We start from the raw sequence: 25561 nt of genomic DNA on the forward strand, positions 1-25561 counted from the left end.
TGCTTTCTAAGGGCATGTTAACATATAAGATGATGCTAACTTCCTATTTATTCTGGTAGGAGAGTATTTGCCCAATTCAACCAAAATTTTCAGGTCTTAAATTACAAAGGAGGTGGACTAGATCCCTGTCTGCCTTTACTCACTTTAAAATAGGGCTTGCTCTTCCTTCCTGTTTATATTCTCTTTGTGACAGGGTACAAAGGACCTGAAAGAGCACTGGGAACCTTGGATCTCTTTTGGGCCATATGATTTGGTCCAGATAGTTCTTGTCTGGAATCCCAAGCCAGTGACACAGATAATAAATGCTACAGAAAGCCTTACACTGTTTTAAGTGATAGAGGAAACAGAATACATATATGGACAGTGTTAAGACCCAAATCAAACCTTGTGGTAGGGTTCTATCCTGAGAGCCCTAGGCTTACCATTTTTGGGGTGGGGGCAGGCGAAAGCATTTGGAGAAGGGATACAACCAAAGTTGATGGTACTTTTTCTTTCTGAGATAAACTAGAAGTCATGAACTGGCAGCCCATGAGCCATGTTCATAGATAAGTTTTATTTGTCCTGCCCAGTGTTTTAAAAATGTATGCACTAGTTACCATTTCAAAATCAGGAGAATTCACGTAAAAATCAGAATTTCCAACTGCTTTTCAACCATCAGAAGATATTGGCAACTCTGGGTTCTTATTTCCGTGCTTCAATTACCATCTGGAGATGAATAGCAGTGTGCCCATGTTGCTTTTCATACATCAGCTTCACTTGTTTCTGTTACTTGCCTTGTCCCTGTAAGTCTTTGCTTTATGACCTCTATACTTTGGGTGTATTTGGCAAGGACCAAACCTGAAGAGTTAAAATAGAATTCTGTAAGATTTGAGGCCCACTGCTTGCCCACTGCTTTTCATCCCTGAGTTCTCCTCTTGTATGCTCTAATAGCCCTCTATACTTTTCCTTAATAGCCATTACTACAGTTTGTAGCTAGTTATTTATGTGATTCTTTGGTAAATGTCAGTCTCCTGTACTATGAGCTGCACAAAGGCAGAGACCTGTTTTGCTCTTAGGTATATCTCCAGCATTTAGCACAATGCTTGACATGTGGTAAATGCTTAATACATATTTGATGAACAACTGAATGCTTCTTAGCTTATTTTGGTTGGTCAAATGTCCTCCAACCACAGTGGTTACAATTTCACCAGTGGAGAACCTATAAACACTGGGTGATTATCACAGGAGAATATTCTGAGTGAGAGCTTACTGGGGCATTACTGGGGATTGGTGCCTTCATGCTACCTGTGATTAGAGCTAATTCAGGAGCAATTATGTCTCAGGATCTAAGCTTCTGCTGGGCCTTATGGCTAAACTCAAGTTCCTCCATTAAGATCTCTAGCAGCCTGAGGTTTCGGCTACCAGAACAAGGCTGTTTTTAAATAAGGCTGCTTATAAAATCACTTAAATTATATTAATGTTGAAGTGACTTTCTCTGAATTCTGCTTTATATGTTGTTTCGAAGGCAGTGATTTTCAAACCACACTCCAGGTCTTAGATGGTCAGGCAGATTATAGTCTGCTAATGTATGGTTAGTGGAAGGTTTCGGAGAGTTGCAAACTCTTAGAAAGACAAAAGACTGCCCATTGTATCTGAAAGATGCTTTCTCTTAACTTCCTGAGTATCTATCCTGAGCTCACCATTCCATGCCTTCAATGAACATTTACCAAATGCCTCCTGTGGACCAGCCCACACTGCTGGTTGCTGAGGATGCAATGATGAAGAAGACACATGTCCTTATAGTCTAGTGTGGAAGAAAGCAAATGGAAAATTTCATATGATAGATATAAATACAGAGGATGTGTCCCTAATCCAGGCTTCGTGTGTGTGTGTGTGTGGGGGGGGAGAGACAGAGAGAGACAGAGAGACAGAGAGAAGGGGAGAGTTGTCACTTCCCTGGTGGCACAGTGGTTAAGAATCCACCTGCCAATGCAGGGGAGACAGGTTTGAGCCCTGGTCCAGGAAGATCCCACATGCCATGGAGCAACTAAGCCCGTGTGCCACAACTACTGAGCCTGCACTCTAGAGCCCGCATGCCACAACTACTGAAGCCCGTGCGCCTAGAGCCCGTGCTCTGCAACAAGAGAAGCCACGGCAATGAGAAGCCCGTGCACTGCAATGAAGAGTAGCCCCCGCTTGCCGCAACTAGAGAAAGCCTGTGCACAGCAACGAAGACCCAACACAGCCAAAAATAAATAAATTTATTTTAAAAAGTATATTATTAAAGGATGAGTGGGAATTAACTAAGCAGTGGGGAAGAAGCTGATGTACATGGCATACTGGATAGTTTTATGTGTAAAGGTTCAGAAGCAAGAGGAAGCATGGCTGGCCCCTTCAGAGCAATGTAGGAGTTTAGTATTGCTGGAACACAGTGGAGGTTGGGGGAGTGAAAGCAGATCTTTGGATCTTGACGGTAGGCCAGTGAAAACTATAATATGGAGGCAAGGTGGAATGGTGGATAAAGCAGTAGCTTTGGATTTTTCAGGCTTCAGTTAAAATTCTAGCTCTGCCACTTGCTTTGCTAGCTGGGTAATTTCAGACAATTCATTTGACCATGCCATGCTGAGTCTCAGTTTCCTCATATTATAAAATGGGGATATCTGGGCCTGGGTCAGTTTTCTGTTCCTTCTCTTAGCCAAATTATTATATCTCCTCCAGATTGCTTTACTTCCCACCTACCCACATCCATCCCCTTAAACAAATGGCAGTTTCTCAAAAAGTTAAACACAGAATTTCCATATGAGCCAGCAAATCCACTCTTAGGTGTATACCCAATAGAATTGAAAACAGGGACCCAAACAGATACTTGTACACCAGTGTTCGTTGCAGCAGTATTTATAAGAGCCAAAAGGTGGAAACAGCCCAAGTGTCCACCAACAGATGAATGGATAAACAAAATGTTTTTCCATGCAATGGAGTATTCAGACTTAAAAAGGAGTAAAATTGTGATACATGCTACAATATGGATGAACCCTTAAAAAATTATGCTAGGTGAAATAAGCCAGACACAAAAGGACAAATATTGTATGATTCCACTTGTATAAGATACCTAGAATAAGCAACATAGAGACAGAAAGTATAGAGGTTACCAGGGGCTGGGGGCAGGGAGGGATGGAGAGTTATTGCTTAATGGGTACAGAGTTTATGTTTGGGGTGATGTAAAAGTTTTAGAAATAGATAGTGGTGATGGTTTTACAACATTATGAATGTAATTAATGCCACTGAAGTACAATTAAAATGGTTAAAATGGAAAATTTTCTCTTACATAGATTTTACCACAATAAAAAAATTCCCCAGAAATTTATTCTCTCATAGTTCTGGAGTCCAGAAGTCTGAAATCAAGGTGTCAGCAGGGTTAGTTTCTTTTTGGAGGCTGTGGGAGAGAATCTGTTCCATGCCTCTCTTAGCTTCTGGTGGTACTGACGATCCTTGGAGTTCCTTGGCATGTAGATGCATCACTCCAGTCTCTGCCTCTGTCTTCCCATGGCATTCATTCTCCACTCTGTCTGTCTCTCTGTGTGCAAATATACCTCTTATAAGGACACCATGTTGGATTAGGGCCCACCCTCATCCAGTATGACTTCATCTTAACTTGATTACATCTGCAAAATACTCTATTTTCCCAAATAAGGTCACATTCACATGTACCAGGTCAACATGAAATTTGGGGGTTACTATTCAACCCAGTAGGAAGCCACTGCTGTGGATAAAATCTTCTGGGGGGAAGTACATATATAAGTTAGAAGGGCAGAAGGGCAATGACAACAAAAAGATCCTTAGAAATATCAATGTTTATATGGGGACAGGCAGAGGGGGAGGAATTCAAGAGGCAGACCGAGAAGGAATGGTTAGAGAGGTAGGAAGAAATCCAGGAGAGAGTGTTGTGTGCCACTGTACCCAAGGAGGAGGAAAAAGTTAACGAGGGGGATGATGGTTAGTGGGTTTTTTTGGCCACGCATTACTGGCATGCAGGATGTTACTTCCCTGACCAGGGATCAAACCCGTGCCCCCTGCAGTGGAAGCACAGAGTCTTAACCACTGGACCACCAGGGAAGTCCCATGGTGGTCAGTGGTTTTATTTATTTATTTTTTATTAAAAAATATTTATTTATTTGGCTGTGCCAGGTCTTAGTTGCGGCACACGGGATCTTCGTTGCGGTGTGTGGGATCTTTAGTTGTGGCATGTGGGATCTAGTTCCCTAACCACGGATTGAACCCAGGCCCCCTGTATTCGGAGCACGGAGCCTTAGCCACTGGACCACCAGGGAAGTCCCTCAGTGCTTTTAAATGCAGCAGAAAGGTCAGGAAAGACCAAGAAGTGGCCATTGAGTTTGGCAATATGGAGGTCATTGGTGCCGGTGAAAACAGTTGCATTAGGGTGCTTGGGTAAGAAGCCAAATTGCAGTGTGTTGAGTTATGACTCCCAGTTATGTGTGCCTTTGAACTAAGAGGCAGCAGTCTATGGGCAAAGCAGGCCCCATTTTTCTTTGACCCACAACCCAGATTCTATTATTAACATTTCACTATATTTGTTTTTATCACATATCTACTGTACCAATCCATCTTATTTTTTGGATGCATTTCAAAGTAAGTTGCAGACATCAGGATATTCCCTCCTGCTTCAGCATACTTACCATTAACTAGATTTCAATATTTTAGGTTTTTTTTTCTTTTGAAGTAAAATTTACATACCAAGAAATGGACACACCTTAAGTGTACATTTATTGAGTTTTGACAAATGCATACACCTGTGTAATCCAAACCCCTGTCAAGGTATAGAACATTATCATCACCCCAGAAAGTTCCCTTATGCCCCTTTCCAGGCAATCCCCACTCCCACCTTCTACCTCCAGAGGCAACCACTGCTCTGATGTTTTCTACCACAGATTAGTTTTGCCTATTACAGAACTTCACTTAAGTAAAAAAATCACACTACTTCTACTTTTATACCTGGCTTCTTTGGCTCAGCATAATGTTTTTGAGATTCATACATGTATGAATTCATGCATGCTTTCATACATATGGTAGTTCATTCTTTTCTGTTATCGAGTAGTATTCTATTATTTAAATATACCACAGATCGATAATTCAAGCTGATGGACAGTTGGGCTGTTTCCATTTTTTGGCTATAAGAGTAAAGCAAGGGGACTTCCCTGGTAGTACAGTGGTTAAGACTTCACCTTCCAATGTAGGGGGTGTGGGTTCAGTCCCTGGTCAGGGAGCTAAGATCCTACATGCCTTGGGGCCAAAAAAACCAAAACATGAAGCAGAAGCAATATTTTAACAGATTCAATAAAGACTTTAAAAATGGTCCACATCAAAAATAATTCAAAAAAAAAAAAAGAGGGCTTCCCTGGTGGTGCAGTGGTTAAGAATCTGCCTGCCAATGCAGAGGATATGGGTTCGATCCCTGGTCTGGGAAGATCCCACGTGCTGTGGAGCAACTAAGCCCGTGTGCCACAACTACTGAGCCTGTGCTCTAGAGCCCATGAGCCACAACTACTGGGCCCACATGCCACAACTACTGAAGCCCATGGTCCTAGAGCCCATATGCTGCAAGAAGAGAAGCCACCGCAATGAGAAGCCCATGCACCGCAACAAAGAGTTGGCGGCAACGAAGACCCAATGCAGCCAAAAATAAATAAATAAATTTTGAAAAGTTCTTTTTAAAAAAAGAATAAAGCAATGTAGGGGGTTTTTGTTTGTTTGTTTTTTATTCTCAGATGTGCATCTCACAAATGAGGCTAAGCAGGGAAAGCTAGCTATTAAATAATTAGTAATACTTGCTATTTGACTGAAATGTGGACCATATTCTCTTCTAATTTATCCCAGAGGTTGCTATTTAATAATTTTGTATTTATAAGTTATTATTATAAATTATTTTCCACTTTGGTTAAAATGATCACCCCTGGAAGTAAGGCCAAAAGGCGGCCATCTTCCCAGGCTAGTTCTATGATCCAGGTGTGTGTTTTTTTTTTTTTTTTTTTTTTTTTTTTTTTTTTTGTGTGTGTGTGTGTGTGTGTGTGTGTGTGTGTGTTTTGGTTGCGTTGGGTCTTCATTGCTGCACACGGGCTTTCTCTAGTTGTGGCGAGCAGGGGCTACTCTTCGTTGTGGTGCATGGGCTTCTCATTGCAGTGGCTTCTCTTGTTGTGGAGCATGGCCTCTAGGCGTGTGGGTTTCAGTAGTTGCAGCATGCAGGCTCAGTAGTTGTGGCATGCAGGCTCTAGAGCGCAGGCTCAGTAGTTGTAGTGCACAGGTTTAGTTGCTCTGTGGCATGTGGCATCTTCCTGGACCAGGGCTCGAACCCGTGTCCCCTGCATTGGCAGGCAGATTCTTAACCACTCTACCACCAGGGAAGTCCCAGTGATCCAGGTTTTGATGGACCAGTTTCCAATACTGGCATTCAGGTCATCTGCAGTTTTTTTAAAAAAAATATTTATTTATTTATTTATTTGTGCCAGGTCTTAGTTGTGTCAGGCGGGCTCCTTAGTTGTGGCTCGCAGGCTCCTTAGTTGCGGCTCGCCAGCTCCTTAGTTGCAGCATGTGGGCTCCTTAGTTGAGGTAGGTGGGCTCCTTAGTTGTGGCTCGCAGGCTCCTTAGCTGCGACTCACTGGCTCCTTTGTCACGGCATGCAGGCTCCTTAGTTGTGGCATGTGAACTCTTAGTTGCAGCATGCATGTGGGATGTAGTTCCCTGACCAGGGAACGAACCTGAGCCCCCTGCATTTGAAGTGCAGAGTCTTAACCACTGCTCCACCAGGGAAGTCCCCATCTGCAGTTTTTATGTCAGCCACACGTTTTATTGATTCTGATTGAGAATCAAAAGACTTAACCAATTGTGTATGATGTATCCACATGCATCTTGAGAAGGGGACTGGATACATAGAGATGTGTCAGGGAGCTCCTTATGAGGGTGCTGGATCAGGATAGGGGAACTGAGTTCTTTTTTAAAAAAAATTATTGAAATATAGTTGATTTACAATGTTGTGTTAGTTTCAGGTGTACAGCAAAATGATTCAGATATATATATCTGAATTAGATTCTTTTAGATTCTTTTCCATTATAGGTTATGGGAAACTGAGTTCTTGTGGGAAGGACAGCGATAACTCTACTCACATGGACTGAGATTAGCAGGTCCAGGCTCCTATACCACTACCAGAGGCCCTGTGGCTGGTGGTCAGGTTAGAAAAGAGCAACTTCTGGTTGCTTTGAACATGAAGCTGATAAAGTTTTATTGGGTTGGGGTCTTTGCATTTAGTTCCCTGTCTTGTCACATTCCAGAAGAATATCATAGGGAATGTTCCAAAGGGCCCTCCAGATTAAGGAAAACCTAGTGCTTGGCTCTGCCGTTTAAGCTTGTGTCTTTTCAGCTGCTGATTTGAAAACACTACTGTTTAGCACGGCTTAGCTTTTTGGCATATAGGTATAGCATGGCTAATTGGTTTCTCCTGGTAGGAAAATTTTGCAGCATCTAAGCCTGGCATTCCCTCTGTGGAGAGGAAATGCTTCGCAAGGTATCAGGCAAGGAATGGAAAGGTGGAAGATGGGATGGGATTGTTGAGATGTTAGTTGGCTGTGGTTGAGGAAGATTTTTGCATCCGGGGAAACAGAAAGTGCTTTTGGGCAGAGATGGTTTTAAATGGCCACTTGGGCAGGATTTCTTAAGGCAAAGATCTTTAGGATGGGTTAGGACCCAGGGAATTAGCAGCTGGGCAGTTCTGCCAATGAAAGGGTAGCTTTGCAGGTACAGGACTTGTAGCCCATGTTTAATGGTTGTGTCTTTTTCCTCCAGGAGTTGTTTGTATACAGTCTTTCCATATGTCCTTTAAAGCGTTCCTTAAAGGGAACCATATTCTAGGCATGTAATTTAGGGTACAGTCATTAAAATGTAAAGATTTTTGTTTTGTTGTCCCTTGCTATGAATTAAAACTCTTTGGGGTTGACAGTTTTGCATCTGAATAGTTCTTTAACGTGTAAGCATCTTTTAAAAACTATTAAATTTTGGAAAAACTATTTGAGCCTATGAAGTATTAGCTGAGTTCTCCAGATCATTAGGGATCCTATGCATTATAGATGGACACAGGATTGCAGTGGTAGTAAAAATGACATGTTTTCCTTCCAAGCCCAGAATTGAAGGTTAAGTGGCTAAATCAAACTGTATTACAGAAAGCATCGTAGTTTTGTAAATAACAAGATATCCAGAGCAGTGCTATAAAAAGCAGATTTCATTTTTTTCCTCTGATTCCATTATAGGGAAAGAATACCATCCTAGGTTCAACTTTGTTGTTGGAGCAGACAGGGTGGAGGGGAAGAGCTGAGATGCAGTATTAGATCTGCTAACTAGAGTGTTCCAGGGACTGGGAAGGTAGTTTGGCTGAAAGCAGTGGGGTTTGACCCAGCCAGAAAGTGGTGGTGTCCAACGAATACTGAAAATTCCAGTTGTGGTTCAGGCAGAAGGTTGACAAATGTGGGAGTTCCAGAGGATGGGTAGAAAGAACCCAGCAGTATGAGTCTTGGGCTGGTGGTAAGAAGTCTAGGCAGGCAGTTGCCATTTTAGAGGTTGGTGCATGATTATGGCGACTCTGGCCAAAAGCTAGGGTTCAGGGGCAGCACTTTTCTCTCTGGGGAGGAGACCTGGCTGGAGATAGAAGCCCGGGCTTCATAGGGGTTCAGGATACTGGGTAGATGACCGGTTTGGGAACTTGGAGACAATCTAATAGTAATAAAAAATGACATAGACCAAGGCAGAAGACCAGTTATCCAGGTGAAGACACCCTGGGGGTGGGAAGGGCCAGGACGAAAGGGAGAACACTGAATGGGTTCAGGGTCTGGCTCTCAGGTAGACGAGCCTAGTGGTCACCACTACAGCATCATGTTCGAGATCAGAGTAACAGGGAATGTAACTTAGTTCTGAAGCCCACCAGAGTAGGGGCGGTGGGCAGCTAACCTGCCAGGGTAGGAATGGCAGAGTTGTAGCCAGTAGGCTCTTTTCTTCGTTTCTTCATCTTTTCATTCACCTGACTTTAATGAGTGTCTGCTCTAAGACCTGATCCCTATACCTGTTATCAAGGAGTTCACAGGCAGATACACAAGCAGGCAGATACACAAATGGATACTTTTTTTAAACAAACTTTTAATTTTAGAGGAGTTTTAGATTTACAGGAATATCACAAAAATAGTACAGAGAGTTCCCATATACCCCACACCTAGTTTCCCCTATTGTTAACATCTTACATTCGTTTGGCACATTAATTACAGTTAATAAACCAATACTGATACATTATTATTAACTAAATCCATACTTTATTTGGATTTCCTTAGTTTTTACCTAATGTCCTTTTTCTGTTCCAGCATCCTATCTAAGACACCACATTACGTTTAGTCATCTGTCTCTTTAGGTTCTTCTTGCCTGTGACAGTTTCTTAGACTTGCCGTGCTTTTGATGACCTTGACTGTTTTGAAGAGTACTGATCAGGCAGTTTGTAGACTGTTCCCCCAGCTGGGATTTGTCAGTGTATTTTCTCATGATTAGACTGGGGTTTTTGGTTTGGGGCGGGGTGAGGGGGGAGACTACAGAGGTAAAGTACCCTTCTCATTAAATCGTATCAAGGGTATGTACTACCCATATGACTTATCACTGTTGATGTTGACTGTAATTACCTGGCTGAGGTACTGTTTGCCAGGTTTCTTCACTTTATTTTGTTTGTTTTGTTTTGGGTTTTGGTAGTGTTTTTTTTTGGCTGCACTGCACGGCTTGTGGGATCCAACCGTGCCCCCTGCAGTGGAAGCTGGAATCCTAACCATTGGACCACCGGGGAATTCCCAGTTTCTTCACTTTAAAGTTACTCCTTGCCCCACTGCACCTTTCCATAGTGTACTCTTTGGAAGGATGTTACTACATGCACTCCACAGCTAGGGAGCTGGAATTATGCTCCATCTTCGTGAGAGCGGAGTATCTACATAAATTATTTGAAATTCTTCTGTATGGGAGGTTTGTCTTATCTCCTATATGTATTTATTCACTCATTTATATTCGTATGGACTCAGATATTTATTTTATACTTTGGGTTATAATCCAGTACTACTTTATTTTGTTGCTCAAATTCTTCCACTATGAGCATTGGGAGCTCTTTCATTTGGCTCCTGTGTCTCTTTGACATACTCCCATCATTGTGGTGTGTTGTTTGTTTTTTGTTTGTTTGTTTTGAGCACTTCCTTACTTTCTGACAGTACAAGATGCTCCAGGCTCATTTTATAGATTTTTAAAAAATTTTATTTTACTTTTTATACAGCAGTTTCTTATTAGCTATCTATTTTATACATATTAGTGTATATATGTCAATCCTAATCTCCCAATTCATCCTACCACCACCGCACCCTGCCCCCGCCACTTCCCCCCACTTTGGTGTCCATACGTTTGTTCTCTACACCTGTGTCTCTCTTTCTGCCCTGCAAACCGGTTCATCTGTACCATTTTTCTAGGTTCTACATATATGCGTTAATATACAATATTTGTTTTTCTCTTTTTGACTTACTTAACTCTGTATGACAGTCTCTAGATCCATCCATGTCTCTACAAATGATCCAGTTTCATTCTTTTTTATGGCTGAGTAATATTCTATTGTATGTATGTACCACATCTTCTTTATCCATTCATCTGTCAATGGGCATTTAGGTTGCTTCCATGACCTGGCTATTGTAAATAGTGCTTCAGTGAGCGTTGGGGTGCATGTGTCTTTTTGAATTATGGTTTTCTCTGGGTATATGCCCAGTAGTGGGATTGCTGGGTCATATGGTAATTCTATTTTTAGTTTTTTAAGGAACCGCCATACTGTTCTCCATAGTGACTGTATCAATTTACATTCCCACCAACAGTGCAAGAGGGTTCCCTTTTCTCCACGCCCTCTCCAGCATTTGTTGTTTGTAGATTTTCTGATTATGCCTATTCTAACTGGTGTGAGGTGATACCTCATTGTAGTTTTGATTTGCATTTCTCTAATAATTAGTGATGTTGAGCAGCTTTTCATGTGCTTCTTGGCCATCTGTATGTCTTCTTTGGAGAAATGTCTATTTAGGTCTTCTGCCCATTTTTGGATTGGGTTGCTTGTTCTTTTGATATTGAGCTGCATGAGCTGCTTGTATATTTTGGAGATTAATCCTTTGTCAGTTGCTTCGTTTGCAAATATTTTCTCCCATTCTGAGGGTTGTCTTTTCGTCTTGTTTATGGTTTCCTTTGCTGTGCAAAAGCTTTTAAGTTTCATTAGGTCCCATTTATTTTTGTTTTTATTTCCATTTCTCTAGGAGGTGGGTCAAAAATGATCTTGCTGTGATTTATGTCATGGAGTGTTCTGCCTATGTTTTCCTCTAAGAGTTTGATAGTGTCTGGCCTTACATTTAGGTCTTTAATCCATTTTGAGTTTATTTTTGTGTACGGTGTTAAGGAGTGTTCTAATTTCGTTCTTTTACATGTAGCTGTCCAGTTTTCCCAGCACCACTTATTGAAGAGGCTGCCTTTTCTCCACTGTATGTTTTTGCCTCCTTTATCAAATATAAGGTGACCATATGTGTGTGGGTTTACCTCTGGGTTTTCTATCCTGTTCCATTGATCTATATTTCTGGTTTTTGTGCCAGTACCATATTGTCTTGATTACTGTAGCTTTGTAGTATAGTCTGAAGTCAGGGAGTCTGATTCCTCCAGCTCCATTTTTTTCCCCTCAAGACTGCTTTGGGTATTTGAGGTCTTTTGTGTCTCCATACAAATTTTAAGATTTTTTTGTTCTAGTTCTGTAAAAAATGCCACTGGTATTTTCATAGGGATTGCATTGAATCTGTAGATTGCTTTGGGTAGTATAGTCTTTTTCACAATATTGATTCTTCCAATCCAAGAACATGGTATATCTCTCCATCTGTGTCATTTTTGATTTCTTTCATCAGTGTCTTATAGTTTTCTGAGTACAGGTCTTTTACCTCCTTAGGTAGGTTTATTCCTAGGTATTTTATTCTTTTTGTTGCAATGGTGAATGGGATTGTTTCCTTAATTTCTCCTTCTGATCGTTCATTGTTAGTGTATAGGAATGTGAGATATTTCTGTGCATCTTATAGATTTCTTGCCACAGCCCTAGAATCAGCCATTTTTCCAAGGAGTCCCGGTTCTTTTTATTGGCAAATGGTATTAGAAACCAAGATATGGGTGCTACCTAGAGGGGTGGGATAGGGAGGGTGGGAGGGAGATGCAAGAGGGAGGGGACATGGGGATATATGTATACGTATAGCTGACTCACTTTGTTATACAGCAGAAACCATTGTAAATCAATTATACTCCAATAAATATGTTAAAAAAAGATATGGGTGCTAAGTATACTTGTTGCTGCTGGGGTTTCTTTGCTTCTAGGCCCTCTTAGCTGACAGAGCAAGGAAATATGTGTATATACTAACCCATGTGTATACATAGGTCTGTAAATATTTCTAGGTGTAACTATCTGTATTTATGTTGAACGTGGGTTTGTACTGATGTCTCCAACTCTGATCCATTACCACATGTATCATTCTAACCTCTTCTTGCCAATCTGTAAAATCCCACTCCAACAGTCAGAAACCTGGCTCCCACTATCTGCCATCCATTTACTTAATTCTTCAACTCTAGTATACATGCATTGCAGTATCAGAATTGTTAGCTTATATATTGTAACCCCCATGGGAAACAACTTTATCCACTAGAGTACATGCTTATGTTGTTTCTTTTGGTTTTAGTCTTACAGACTTCATTCATTTCCTAGGTTACTTAGGTCAGCACCTTTTCCCTCCACCCCATTCAATGAGGTTTTTTTCATACATTTGTAATACAGCTAGGTTGTTTTGTAATGATTTTAATACAATATGTTAAATGTACTGATAGAGATGAACACGTAGAGGAGTATTGAGGTGGAACAACTGATCCAGATGGGGGATAGGGTAGCGATGAAAGGCATCCTAGAGGAACTGCAGGTGAGGCCTGATCTTAAAGCAGCTCTTAAAGTGTGGTCTCTGGACCAGAAGCATTAGCATTACATGGGAACTCTATAGAACTACAAATTCTTGGGCCTCACTACAGAATCAGAAAATCTGGTGTTGGGGTCCAGCAATCTGTATTTTAACAAGCCCTCCAGGAGATTCTACAGAACACTGAGAATCACTGTCTTAAAGAATGAGTTCAGGACTTCCCTGGTGGCGCAGTGGTTAAGAATCTGCCTGCCAATGCAGGAGACACGGGTTTGAGCCCTGTTCCGGGAAGATACCACATGCCGCAGAGAAACTAAGCCCGTGTACCACAACTACTGAGCCTGTGCTCTAGAACCTGTGAGCCACAACTACTGAGCCCACGCACTGCAATGAAGAGGAACCCCTGGCTCACCGCAACTGGAGAAAGCCCGCACTCAGCAATGAAGAACCAATGCAGCCATAAATAAGTACATAAGTAAATAAGTAAATATATAACTTTATTAAAAAAAAAAGAATGAGTTCATTGAGGTAAGCTTGGTGAAAGGAGAGGAGTGTACTCCAGAAAAGGAAGGTGGGGTGAGCTTAAGCTTTAGAGGCCATAACGCAGAATCACAGGCATAAGGGGTTAAAATAAAATGTTTGAGGCAGGAGGTGGCAGAAGTTAAGGCAGAGAGGTCAGCAGTTCCTGGCTGTATCAGTCAAGGCTTGGAATGCCAAGCTAAGGAGCTTAAACTTCATTCTGTAGGCCATAGGAAGTCACTGAAGATTTTCTTTTTTTGGCTGCCTTGGGTCTTGCTGTGCATGGGCTTTCTCTAGTTGCGGCAAGCAGTGGCTACTTTTCTTTGCGGTGCATGGGCTTCTCATAGCAGTGGCTTCTCTTGTTGTGGAGCACAGGCCCTAGAGCACACAGGCTTCAGCAGTTGCGGTGCATAGGCTCAGTAGTTGTGGCTTGTGGGTTGTAGAATGCAGGCTCAGTAGTTGTGGCACACGGGGTTAGTTGCTCCGCAGCATGTGGGATGTTCCTGGACCAGGGATCGAACCCGTGTCCCCTGCATTGGCAGGCAGATTCGTAACCACTGCACCACCAGGGAAGTCCCAAGATTTTTTTGTTGTTGTTGTTAACAGCTTTGTTGAGGTATCATTCTCATATCACTCACTTCACTGATTTAAAATGTACAATTTAATAATTTTTAGTATATCCACAGAGTTGTGCACCCATCACCACAATTAGTTTTAGAACATTTTCATCACCCCGAAAGAAATTCCTTACCCTTTAGCCATCATACATACCACCCCTAAATCCATGAACCCTCAGCCCCCCAGCCCCTGGCAACCACTAATCTACTTTTTCTGTGAATTTGCCTGTTCTGGAAATTTCATATAAATGGAGTCATAAAATGTGTGGCCTTTTGTGACTGGCTTTTCTTTGGATGTATAGTTGATATACAATATTATGTAAATTACAGATGTATGATATAGTGATTCACAATTTTCAAAGGTTATACTCCATTTATAGTTATTATAAAATATTGGCTATATTCCCTGTGTTGTACAATATATCATTATAGCTTATTTTATGCCTAATAGTTTATACCTCTTAATCCCCTACCCCTATATTGTCCCTCCCCCATCCCTCTCCCCACTGATAACCACTAGTTTGTTCTCTGCATCTGTGAGTGACTGGCTTATTATTTCATGCAGCAAAATGTTTCCACTACTCATTCATGTTGTAGCATGAATCAGTATTTCATTCCTTTTTATGGCTGCATAATATTCCATGTGTGGATATACCACTTTTTTTTTTGGTGGTATGCGGGCCTCTCATTGTTGTGGCCTCTCCCATGCGGAGCACAGGTTCTGGACTCTCGCAGGCTCAGTGGCCATGTCTCATGGGCCCAGCCGCTCCGTGGCATGTGGGATCCTCCCAGACCAGGGCACGAACCCACGTCCCTTGCATCGGCAGGCGGACTCTCAACCACTGCGCCACCAGGGAAGCCCCACATTTTAATCTATTCATCAGCTGATGGACATTTGTGTCATTTCCCCTTTTGGCTTTGTGAATAATATAATACTGCTATGAACATTCATGTACAAGATTTTCTGTGATCAAATGTTTTCATTTCTCTTGAGTATGTACCTGGGAGTAGAATTGCTAAGTCACATGGTAACTCTATGTGTAACTTTTTGAGGAACTGAAAGACTAATTTCCAAAGTAGCTGCGCCATTTTACATTCCTACCAACAGTGTTATAGAGTTCCAATTTTTCCACATTGCTGCCAACACTTGGTATTTTCTCTCTTTTTGGTTCTAGCCATCCTAATGGGCATGAAGTGGTATCATTGTGGTTTTGGTTTGCATTTCCCCTGATGACTAATGATGTCGAGCATCTTTTCATGTGGTTATCGGCTATTTGTATATCTTCTTTGGAGAAATGTCTAGTCAGATCCTTTGACCACCTTAATTGGGTTATTTGTCTTTTTTTTTTTTTTTTTTTGGCCGTGCTGCGCGGCTTGCGGGATCCTGGTTCCCTGACCAGGGATTGAACACAGGGCCACAGCACTGAAAGCGCTGAGTCCTGACCACTGGACCACCAGGGAAGTCCCTATTTGTCTTTTAATTATTGAGTTCTTAGAGTTATGTATTCTAGGTACAAATCCTTTATCCAGGTACGAGATTTGCAAGTATTTTCTCTCATTCCTTGGGTTGTCTTTTCACTTTCTTCATGGTATCGTTTGAAGCACAAAAGCTTTTAGCTGTTTTTTAAAAAATATTTTATTTATTTATTTATTTGGCTGTACCAGGTCTTAGTTGTGGCATGCACACTCTTCAGTTGCAGTATGCATGTGGGATATAGTTCCCCGACCAGGGATCAACCCAGGTCCCCTGCATTGGGAGCGTGGAGTCCTATCCACTGGACCACCAGGGAAGTCCCCAAGTTTTTAGCTTTTATGAAGCCCAATTTATTTTTCCCTTTGCTTGCGTGTTTGGCATCATATCTAAGAAACCATTGCCAAATCCAAGGTCATGGAGATTTATACTTACATTTTCTTCTAAGAGTTTTATAATTTTAGTGCTTATATTTAGGTCTTTGATTCATTTTGAATTAATTTTCTGTATGGTGTGAGGCTGGGGCCACTTTCATTCTTTTGCACATGGATATTTAGTTGAAAAGACTATCCTTTCCTCAGTGAACTGTTATGGCATCCTTTCAAAATCTTATCAACTGTAAACAACTGAAGAATTTTAAGCAGAAGAGTGACAATTTCTTTTATGTTTTAAGACAGTATCACTGGCTGCTATGTAGAGAATGTATTGGAGGGGCCAAGAGTGGATGTAGGGAGACCAGTGAGTAGGAAGTTGCAGTTACCCAATCCAGAGATGATGGTGACTTGGACCACAGTAGTAGTAGAGATGGGAGAGAAAGACACAGGTTATATTTGTTTTTGTTTGTTTGTTTTTTAACATCTTTATTGGAGTATAATTGCTTTACACTGGTGTGTTAGTTTCTGCTGTATAACAAAGTGAATCAGCTATACATATACATACATCCCCATATCTCCTCCCTCTTGCATCTCCCTTCTACCCTCCCTATCCCACCCCTCTAGGTGGACGCAAAGCACCGAGCTGATCTCCCTTTGCAATGCAGCTGCTTCCCACTAGCTATCTATTTTACATTTGGTAGTGTATATATGTCCATGCCACTCTCTCACTTCGTTCCAGCTTCCCCTTCCCCCTCCCCATGTCCTCAAGTCCATTCTCTATGTCTGTGTCTTTTTTCCTGTCCTGCCCCTAGGTTCTCCAGAACCATTTTTTTTTTCTTTTTTAGATTCCATATATATGTGTTAGCATACGGTATTTATTTTTCTCTTTCTGATTTACTTCACTCTGTATGACAGTCTCTAGGTCCATCCACCTTGCTACAAATAACTCAATTTCGTTTCTTTTTATGGCTGAGTAATATTCCATTGTATACATGTGCCACATCTTCTTTATCCATTCATCTGTCGATGGACAATTAGGTTGCTTCCATGTCCTGGCTACTGTAAATAGAGCTGCAGTGAACATTGTGGTACATGACTCTTTTTGAATTATGCTTTTCTCAGGGTATATGCCCAGTAGTGGGATTGCTGGGTCATATGGTAATTCTATTTTTGGTTTTTTAAGGAACCACCATACTGTTCTCCATAGTAGCTGTATCAATTTACATTCCCACCAACAGTGCAAGAGGGTTCCCTTTTCTCCACACCCTCTCCAGCATTTGTTGTTTGTAGATTTTTTGATGATGGCCATTCTGACTGGTGTGAGGTAATACCTCACTGTAGTTTTGATTTGCATTTCTCTAATGATTAGTGATGTTGAGAATCCTTTCATGTGTTTGTTGGCAGTCTGTATATCTTCCTTGGAGAAATGTCTATTTAGGTCTTCTGCCCATTTTTGGATTGGGTTGCTTGTTCTTTTGATATTGAGCTGCATGAGCTGCTTGTATATTTTGGAGATTAATCCTTTGTCAGTTGCTTCGTTTGCAAATATTTTCTCCCATTCTGAGGGTTGTCTTTTCGTCTTGTTTATGGTTTCCTTTGCTGTGCAAAAGCTTTTAAGTTTCATTAGGTCCCATTTATTTTTGTTTTTATTTCCATTTCTCTAGGAGGTGGGTCAAAAATGATCTTGCTGTGATTTATGTCATGGAGTGTTCTGCCTATGTTTTCCTCTAAGAGTTTGATGGTGTCTGGCCTTACATTTAGGTCTTTAATCCATTTTGAGTTTATTTTTGTGTACGGTGTTAGGGAGTGTTCTAATTTCATTTAACATGTAGTTGTCCAGTTTTCCCAGCACCACTTATTGAAGAGGCTGTCTTTTCTCCACTGTATATCCTTCCCTCCTTTATCAACGATAAGGTGACCATATGTGCGTGGGTTTATCTCTGGGCTTTCTATCCTGTTCCACTAATCTATATTTCTGTTTTGACACAGGTTATATTTGGAAAATAAAGTTAGTAGGGCTTGGGGGACTGTTGGCTAAGGGGTGAGGTGGTTAAGAAGAGGGAGAAGTCAAGGATGACTTATATTTGGTTTGGAGATCAAGGATGATCTTTAGATTTCTAGCTTGTATGGCTAAGTGGATGGTAGTGTCATTTATTACCACACAAATGGGGAAGCACGTTTATTTATTTATGCATTCATGCATGCTGCACCAGGTCCCAGTTGTGGCACACGGGATCTTAGTTGTGGCATGCGGGCTTCTTGGTTGCAGCCTGTGGACTCTTAGTTGTGGCATGCATGTGGGATCTAGCTCCCCGACCAGGGATCGAACCTGGACCCCCTGCATTGGGAGCACAGATCCTTAGCCACTGGACCACCAGGGAAGTCCCGAGAAGCATGTTTTAAGAGGGGAAATAATAAGTTTAATTTAGGATTAATTGAATTGGAGGTGCATGTGAAACTTTCAAGTGGAGATGTCCAGAAGGTAGTTGGTATATGGGTCTAGACTAGAGCTTGAGGGCAAGCCCTGGGTTGGAGAAAGTGCTTTGGGAGTTATGAGCACATAGGTGGGAGTGGAAGCTCTGGGAGACGACAAGGAAAGAGTAAACGGAGTGAGAAGAGGGCCCAGAACTGAGCCCTTGCGGAGGAAGAATAGGAGCCTAAGAAGGACACAGAGAAGAAAGGGCCAGTGATGGGGGAGGAAACCAGGAGGAATCTATAGGAATCCGGTGGAAGGAGGGAATTGTAAGGAGTAATCAATAGTGTGAACAGAGGTCCAGAAAAATAAGGTCCAAGAAGTGCCCATGTATCTTCCTGTTTCCATGCTCCCACAAAATAGGTTGGTTGGTTTGTTACTGTATGTGCAGTAACCTTTGCACATACATTTTCTACAACTAGTGCCTGAAGTTGTTGCTGGCAGTGTCTGGTGGATATTTGTGTCTTCTTAAGTGGTGCCAGCTTTCATTGGCAACCTATGTGCTTATCTTTCCCATCCTGAATTGAGGATATTGAAAGCTCAACTGTGGTTTGGATTCCAAAATGGACTCTAAAGTGTTCTTAGACTGAATGTTCAATCTGTTTCCTTTCTAATCTTCTACCTATCAATCTCTCTCTCTCTCTCTCTCTATATATATATATATATATATATATTTTTTTTTTTTTTAAACTTTTTTTTTTTTTACAGATACGTGAAAGAGGCCAAAGCAGCAACTAAGAATGGAGATCTGGAAGAAGCACTTAAACTTTTCAATTTGGCAAAGGACATTTTTCCCAATGAAAAGGTGATGAGCAGAATCCAAAAAATACAGGAAGCCTTGGAGGAGTTGGCAGAACATGGAGATGATGAATTCACGGATGTGTGCAACTCTGGCCTGCTGCTCTATCGAGAACTGCACAACCAACTATTTGAGTATCAGAAGGAAGGTGTAGCTTTCCTCTATAGCCTGTATAGGGATGGAAGGAGAGGTGGTATTCTGGCAGATGATATGGGATTAGGAAAGACTGTTCAAATCATCGCTTTCCTTTCTGGTATGTTTGATGCTTCACTTGTGAACCATGCGCTACTGATCATGCCAACCAGTCTCATCAGCACGTGGCTAAAAGAATTTGTCAAGTGGACCCCAGGAATGAGAGTCAAAACCTTTCACGGTCCTAGCAAGGATGAACGTACCAGAAACCTCAGTCGGATTCAGCAAAGGAATGGTGTCATTATCACCACATACCAAATGTTAATCAATAATTGGCAGCAACTTTCCAGCTTGAATGGCCAAGAGTTTGTGTGGGACTATGTCATCCTTGATGAAGCACATAAAATAAAAACCTCATCTACCAAGTCAGCAATATGTGCTCGTGCAATCCCCGCCAGTAATCGCATCCTCCTCACAGGAACCCCGATCCAGAATAATTTACAAGAACTGTGGTCCCTGTTTGATTTTGCTTGTCAAGGGTCCCTGCTAGGAACATTAAAAACTTTTAAAATGGAGTATGAAAATCCTATTACTAGAGCAAGAGAGAAGGATGCTACCCCAGGGGAAAAAGCCTTGGGATATAAAATATCTGAAAACTTAATGGCAATCATAAAGCCCTATTTTCTTAGGAGGACTAAAGAAGAGGTACAGAAGAAAAAGTCAAGCAACCCAGAGGTCCAGCTTAGTGAAAAGAGTCCAGATGTTGGTGCCATATGTGAAATGCCTTCCCTTTCCAGAAAAAATGATTTAATTATTTGGATACGTCTTGTACCTTTACAGGAAGAAATATATAGGAAATTCGTGTCTCTAGATCATATCAAGGAGTTGTTAATGGAGACACGCTCACCTTTGGCTGAGCTAGGTGTCTTAAAGAAGCTCTGTGATCATCCTAGGCTGCTATCTGCACGGGCTTGTGGTTTGCTGAATCTAGGAGCTGTCAAATTCTCTGTTCAAGATGAAATTGAAGGGGAAGATTCCTCAGATGTGGACCATATTGATCAAATAAGTGATGATGCACTGATGGAAGAATCTGGAAAAATGATATTTCTAATGGACCTGCTTAAGAGACTGCGAGATGAAGGGCATCAAACTCTGGTGTTTTGCCAGTCAAGACGAATTCTAAACATCATTGAACGCCTGTTAAAGAATAGGCACTTTAAGATATTGAGAATTGATGGAACAGTTTCTCATCTTGTGGAACGAGAAAAAAGAATTAGCTTATTCCAGCAAAATAAAGATTACTCTGTTTTTCTGCTTACCACTCAAGTAGGTGGTGTTGGCTTAACACTAACCGCAGCAAGTAGAGTGGTCATCTTTGACCCTAGCTGGAATCCTGCAACTGATGCTCAAGCTGTGGATAGAGTTTACCGAATTGGACAAAAAGAAAATGTTGTAGTTTATAGGCTAATCACTTGTGGAACTGTAGAGGAAAAAATATACAGAAGACAGGTTTTCAAGGACTCATTAGTAAGACAAACTACTGGTGATAAGAAGAACCCTTTCCGATATTTTAGTAAACAAGAATTGAGAGAGCTCTTTACAATTGAGGATTTTCAGAACTCTGCAACCCAGATGCAGCTTCAGTCTTTGCATGCTGCTCAGAGGAGATCTGATAAGAAACTAGATGAACATATTGCCTTCCTGCACTCTTTGAGGATAGCTGGAATTTCAGACCATGATTTGATGTACACGCATGACCTATCTGTTAAAGAAGAGCTTGATGTGATTGAAGACTCTCACTATATTCAACAAAGGGTTCAGAAAGCTCAATTCCTTGTTGAATTTGAGTCTCAAAATACAGAGTTCTTAATGGAAAGACAAAAAGCTGGAAATGAGGGGATATGGCTGAGAGAAACTGTATTTCCTTATCAAACAAAGAAGAAATGCCATGAATTAAATAAACCACAGCCTCGGCTTTCACCTCTTCTACCAACTCACCACACCCAGGAAGAAGAAATCAGTCCCCAAATGGCAAGTGTAGTCATTGAGGATCTGCCTGAAGAGGGTGAAAAACAAGATCTTGCCAGGAGAAAGATGAACGTTCCCATCCCACAAGATGGTAGGCACCTGTGTGCAAGTACATTTGATGCTGATTTTGTAGCTACTTTACCCAAGGGGTGTGAAGATGTAGAAGAAATTTGGACTGACTCTTTATCAGGAATGGCTCTCCAAAAAGAGGCATCGCAAGAGGGGCCTATGTGGGAGGCACAGCAAGAGAGCCCTCAGGGAAGTTTCAATTTTTTACCTAGCAAGTCAGTCAGAGCTGATCTTGGGCCAAATCTAGATCAACTAGAAGAGGACGAGATTTTACATCACTGCAATCCCTGGCCTGCTAATCCTGAAACAAAGGAATATCAAAAGCCAGAATCGAATGTATCTGTTATTAAGATAGCTGATGATGACTTAGCAGCAGCCCACAGTGCACTACAGGATGCTCAAGTGAATGAGGCCAAGTTGGAAGAGGAACCTTTAGCATCTTCAGCACAGTATGCATGTGACTTCAATCTTTTCTTGGAAGACTCTGCAGACAATGGACAAAATTTTCCCAGTCAGTCTTTGGAGCATGTGGAGAAAGAAAATAGCTTGTGTGGCTCTGCAGCTAATTCCAGAGCAGAGTCCGTGCACAGCAAAGCATGTCTCAGTGTGGATCTTTCTGAGAAAGATGATGAGCCAGAAGAAGTAGTAGTTAATGTGAAAGTCAGAAGAAAAGCTAGACGTATCGATTCAGACGATGAAATTGAACATGATACTTTTATTACAGATACTTCAGGCACAAACCCATTCAGCACATCTCCCTTCCCGTTTTTATCTGTAAAACAATTTGATGCCTCAACTCCCAAAAATGACATCAGTCCACCTGGAAGGTTCTTTTCACCTAAAATATCTGATAGTTTAAATAAGTCTATAAACTCTAGAAGATCCCTGGCTTCTAGGAGGTCTCTTATTAATGTGGTTTTAGACCATGTGGAGGATATGGAGGAAAGACTTGACAATAGCAGTGAAGCAAAGGTTGCTGAAGATTACCTGGAGGAAGGAGCAGAGGAAAGCAGTGGTGAAGCCCCAGAGCATACAGAAGAAGATCCTTCCAGAGAAACACTGTCTTCAGAAAATAAGTCTAGCCGGTTAAGTACACCTAAGTCTGGTGCTCTGGCTCAGGAGACCTTTCCTGGTGACCCTGAGCCTTTGTCTGGTGGACAGTTGGTTGACTCTCCCCAGGATGAGGCACTGGAGGCTGCAGACGACTATGAGACTCTTGTCTTGCGTGGAAAAGAACTGAAAGAGTGTGGAAAAATACAGGAAGCCTTAGACTGCTTAGTTAAAGCACTTGACATAAAAAGCTCAGATTCTGAAGTCATGCTCATGACTTTAAGTTTGTACAAGCAACTTAAAACTTGAGAATATAACCTGTTTTTTGTATTTTAAAGTGAAACTGAGTATAGGTAATTTGTTCCCATAATTGGATTCTTTGGGGGCATGAAGCATTCAGGCTTAAGGTGAAAGAAGTCAAAAAGGGAGTTTTTGTTTCCCACTTTTTTTTGTAAATTTTGCCTTTACCACCTGCTCCTGCTTTCTCCTTTACATATATTCTGGTATTCTGAGCACTAGGTTAATATTTCTTTACTCAAATATTCTTACATTTTTCTTTTAGGCATACTCTATAAATGTAATAGAACTGTGTTATTTCTAGAGAAATTTTTGTAACAATACTCTGGCCATTTTAAATTTTATTCTGAAAATGATCAATTTTGTATATCACAGTTCAGATAATATTAAAGTTACTTTTCATTTACTTTCTTTCACTGAGATGATTGATATTGGCAAATGCATATAAAAATTCATTTAGGCAGAAGTTTGTCATTAGTATTCCAGATCTAAGACCCACTTAACATGCTATTGTAGGCTCTTGGTTCACTATAGCTGAAGACTGGGATAAGCTACCTGGTGCTGGGCTTCTTTATCACCAGTACCCTACCCTGGAGTCCCTTGGCCTACCATTTGGCCATCCTTCACTCACCACCAGCTGCATTCTGACACATGCTAGCACATTGTATCTTTGGGTTGTAGACTGAAAAGGAGTTTGGTTCCCTCCTAGAAACATAAAGTGCAGCACAGCACTCTGTGCTCTGTCACTGGAGAATTTATCAAGTACTGACTATGTATTAGGTACTCTACATAGGTTTCTTGTTTAATCCTTTGAGGTTGAGGGTAGCATTTCTATTTTTTAGTTGAGGAAATGGCTCAGTGAGGCTGTGACCTGCCCAAGATCACACAGTAAGGGGTGAAATGGATTGTTAACCGTGTGTTAACACGGTTAGTGAAAAGCCACTATAATAATTGACCTGCTTTTTTTCTTAGCGCTTTAGTTTTTCATTATTTATTTATTTATTTATTTTGGCCGCACTGGATCTTTGTTGCTGTGCGCAGGCTTTCTCTAGTTGCGGCAAGCGGTGGCTTCTCTTGTTGCGGAGCACGAGCTCTAGTCATGCGGGCTTCAGTAGTTGTGTGCAGGGGCTTAGTTGCTCCGAAGCATGTGGCATCTTCCCGGACCAAGGCTGGGACCCGTCTCCCCTGCATTGGCAGATTCTTAACCACTGCGTCACCAGGGAAGCCCCTAGGTTATTTATTGATAGTACAAAAGTTTGCTCTTACCGAAAGAAATTATTACAGTTGCCCCTCAGTATCCAAGGGGGATTGCTTCCAGGGCTCCCTGCGGATAACAAACTCTGCAGATGCTCAAGTCCCTCATATAAAATGGTGTAGTATTTACATATAACCTACACACATTCTCACATGTACTTTAAAATCATCTCTAGATTACTTATAATACCTAATACAACATAAATATAAATTGAGAATAGTTTGTAGATACAATATAAGTGTTATGTGAATAGTTAGGCCTGTCCATGGCAAACTCAAGTTTTGCTTTTTGGAAGTTTCTGGAATTTTTAAATTAATTAATTTTTTTTTTTTTTTTTTTTTTTTTTTTTTTTTTTCTTTTTGCGGTATGCGGGCCTCTCACTGTTGTGGCCTCTCCCGTTGCGGAGCACAGGCTCCGGACGCACAGGCTCAGCGGCCATGGCTCACGGGCTTAGTTGCTCCGCGGCATGTGGGATCTTCCCGGACCAGGGCACGAACCCGTGTCTCCTGCATCGGCAGGCGGATTCTCAACCACTGCGCCACCAGGGAAGCCCTAAATTAATTAATTAATTTTTGGCTGTGTTGGGTCTTCATTGCTGCCCGTGGGCTTTCTCTAGTTGCAGCAAGTGGGGGCTACTTTTCGTTACAGTGCATGGGCTTCTCATTGTGGTGGCTTCTCTTGCTGCGGAGCACGGGCTCTAGGCGCATGGGCTTCAGTAGTTATGGCTCATGGGCTGTAGAGCACAGGCTCAGTATTTGTGGCGCACGAGCTTGGCTGCTCCGCGGCATGTGGGATCCTCCTGGGCCAGGGCTGGAACCCGTGTCCCCTGCATTGGCAGGCGGTTCCTTAACCACTGTGCCACCAGGGAAGTCCAGCCCTGGAATTTAAAAATAATAGTTTTGATCTGCAGTTGGTTGAATCTGTGAATGCAGAACCGTGGATACAGACGACTGACTAATATTTTAGGGTGGGTGATACTACTGAATATATGTCATTATTGAAAAAAATCCCGGTGATAACACTGTGTGATTCAGCAATTCATAGTCTGCATCTAACTCCAGCTCACCGTTTCCCTACATGAACTGAATGGCTGTGGCGCACGGGCTTACTTGCTCCGCGGCATGTGGGATCTTCCCAGACCAGGGCTCGAACCCGTGTCCCCTGCATTGGCAGGTGGATTCTTAACCACTGCACCACCACGGAAGCCCCTAGAGATGGTTTCTAAATTAACTTATGGGATATACTGAGAATCAGATAAAGCAGTTCTCAGAGGGAAGGGACTAACAGGTTAAAAGGAGTCTGCTTGATTTATCTTAAAGAACCACTGACTGAATACCTACTGCTGTGCACACCAACATTTACCCACCTGATTCTGTACCCACAAACCCATGATGACAGAGTTCATAAATACAAGGATTATTCAACACCTTTTAAATAAATAAACAATGTATAAAACACATG

General features: G+C 41.7%; 1 protein-coding gene across 1 annotated transcript in view; it reads left to right on the plus strand.

Annotated features, from left to right (window-relative positions):
* ERCC6L (ERCC excision repair 6 like, spindle assembly checkpoint helicase) overlaps positions 1-23246 on the plus strand; it is a 51795-nt gene extending 28549 nt beyond the window's left edge. Inside the window, exon 2 of the mRNA XM_059050371.2 lies at positions 19179-23246. Within this exon, the coding sequence (XP_058906354.1) occupies positions 19179-22857 (3679 nt within the window). The 3' untranslated portion in view covers positions 22858-23246. The remainder of the gene's footprint in view (positions 1-19178) is intronic.
* Positions 23247-25561: the final 2315 nt, after the last annotated feature.

This window comes from Kogia breviceps, chromosome X, assembly GCF_026419965.1.
Source record: "Kogia breviceps isolate mKogBre1 chromosome X, mKogBre1 haplotype 1, whole genome shotgun sequence".
Taxonomy (NCBI): Eukaryota; Metazoa; Chordata; class Mammalia; order Artiodactyla; family Physeteridae; genus Kogia; species Kogia breviceps.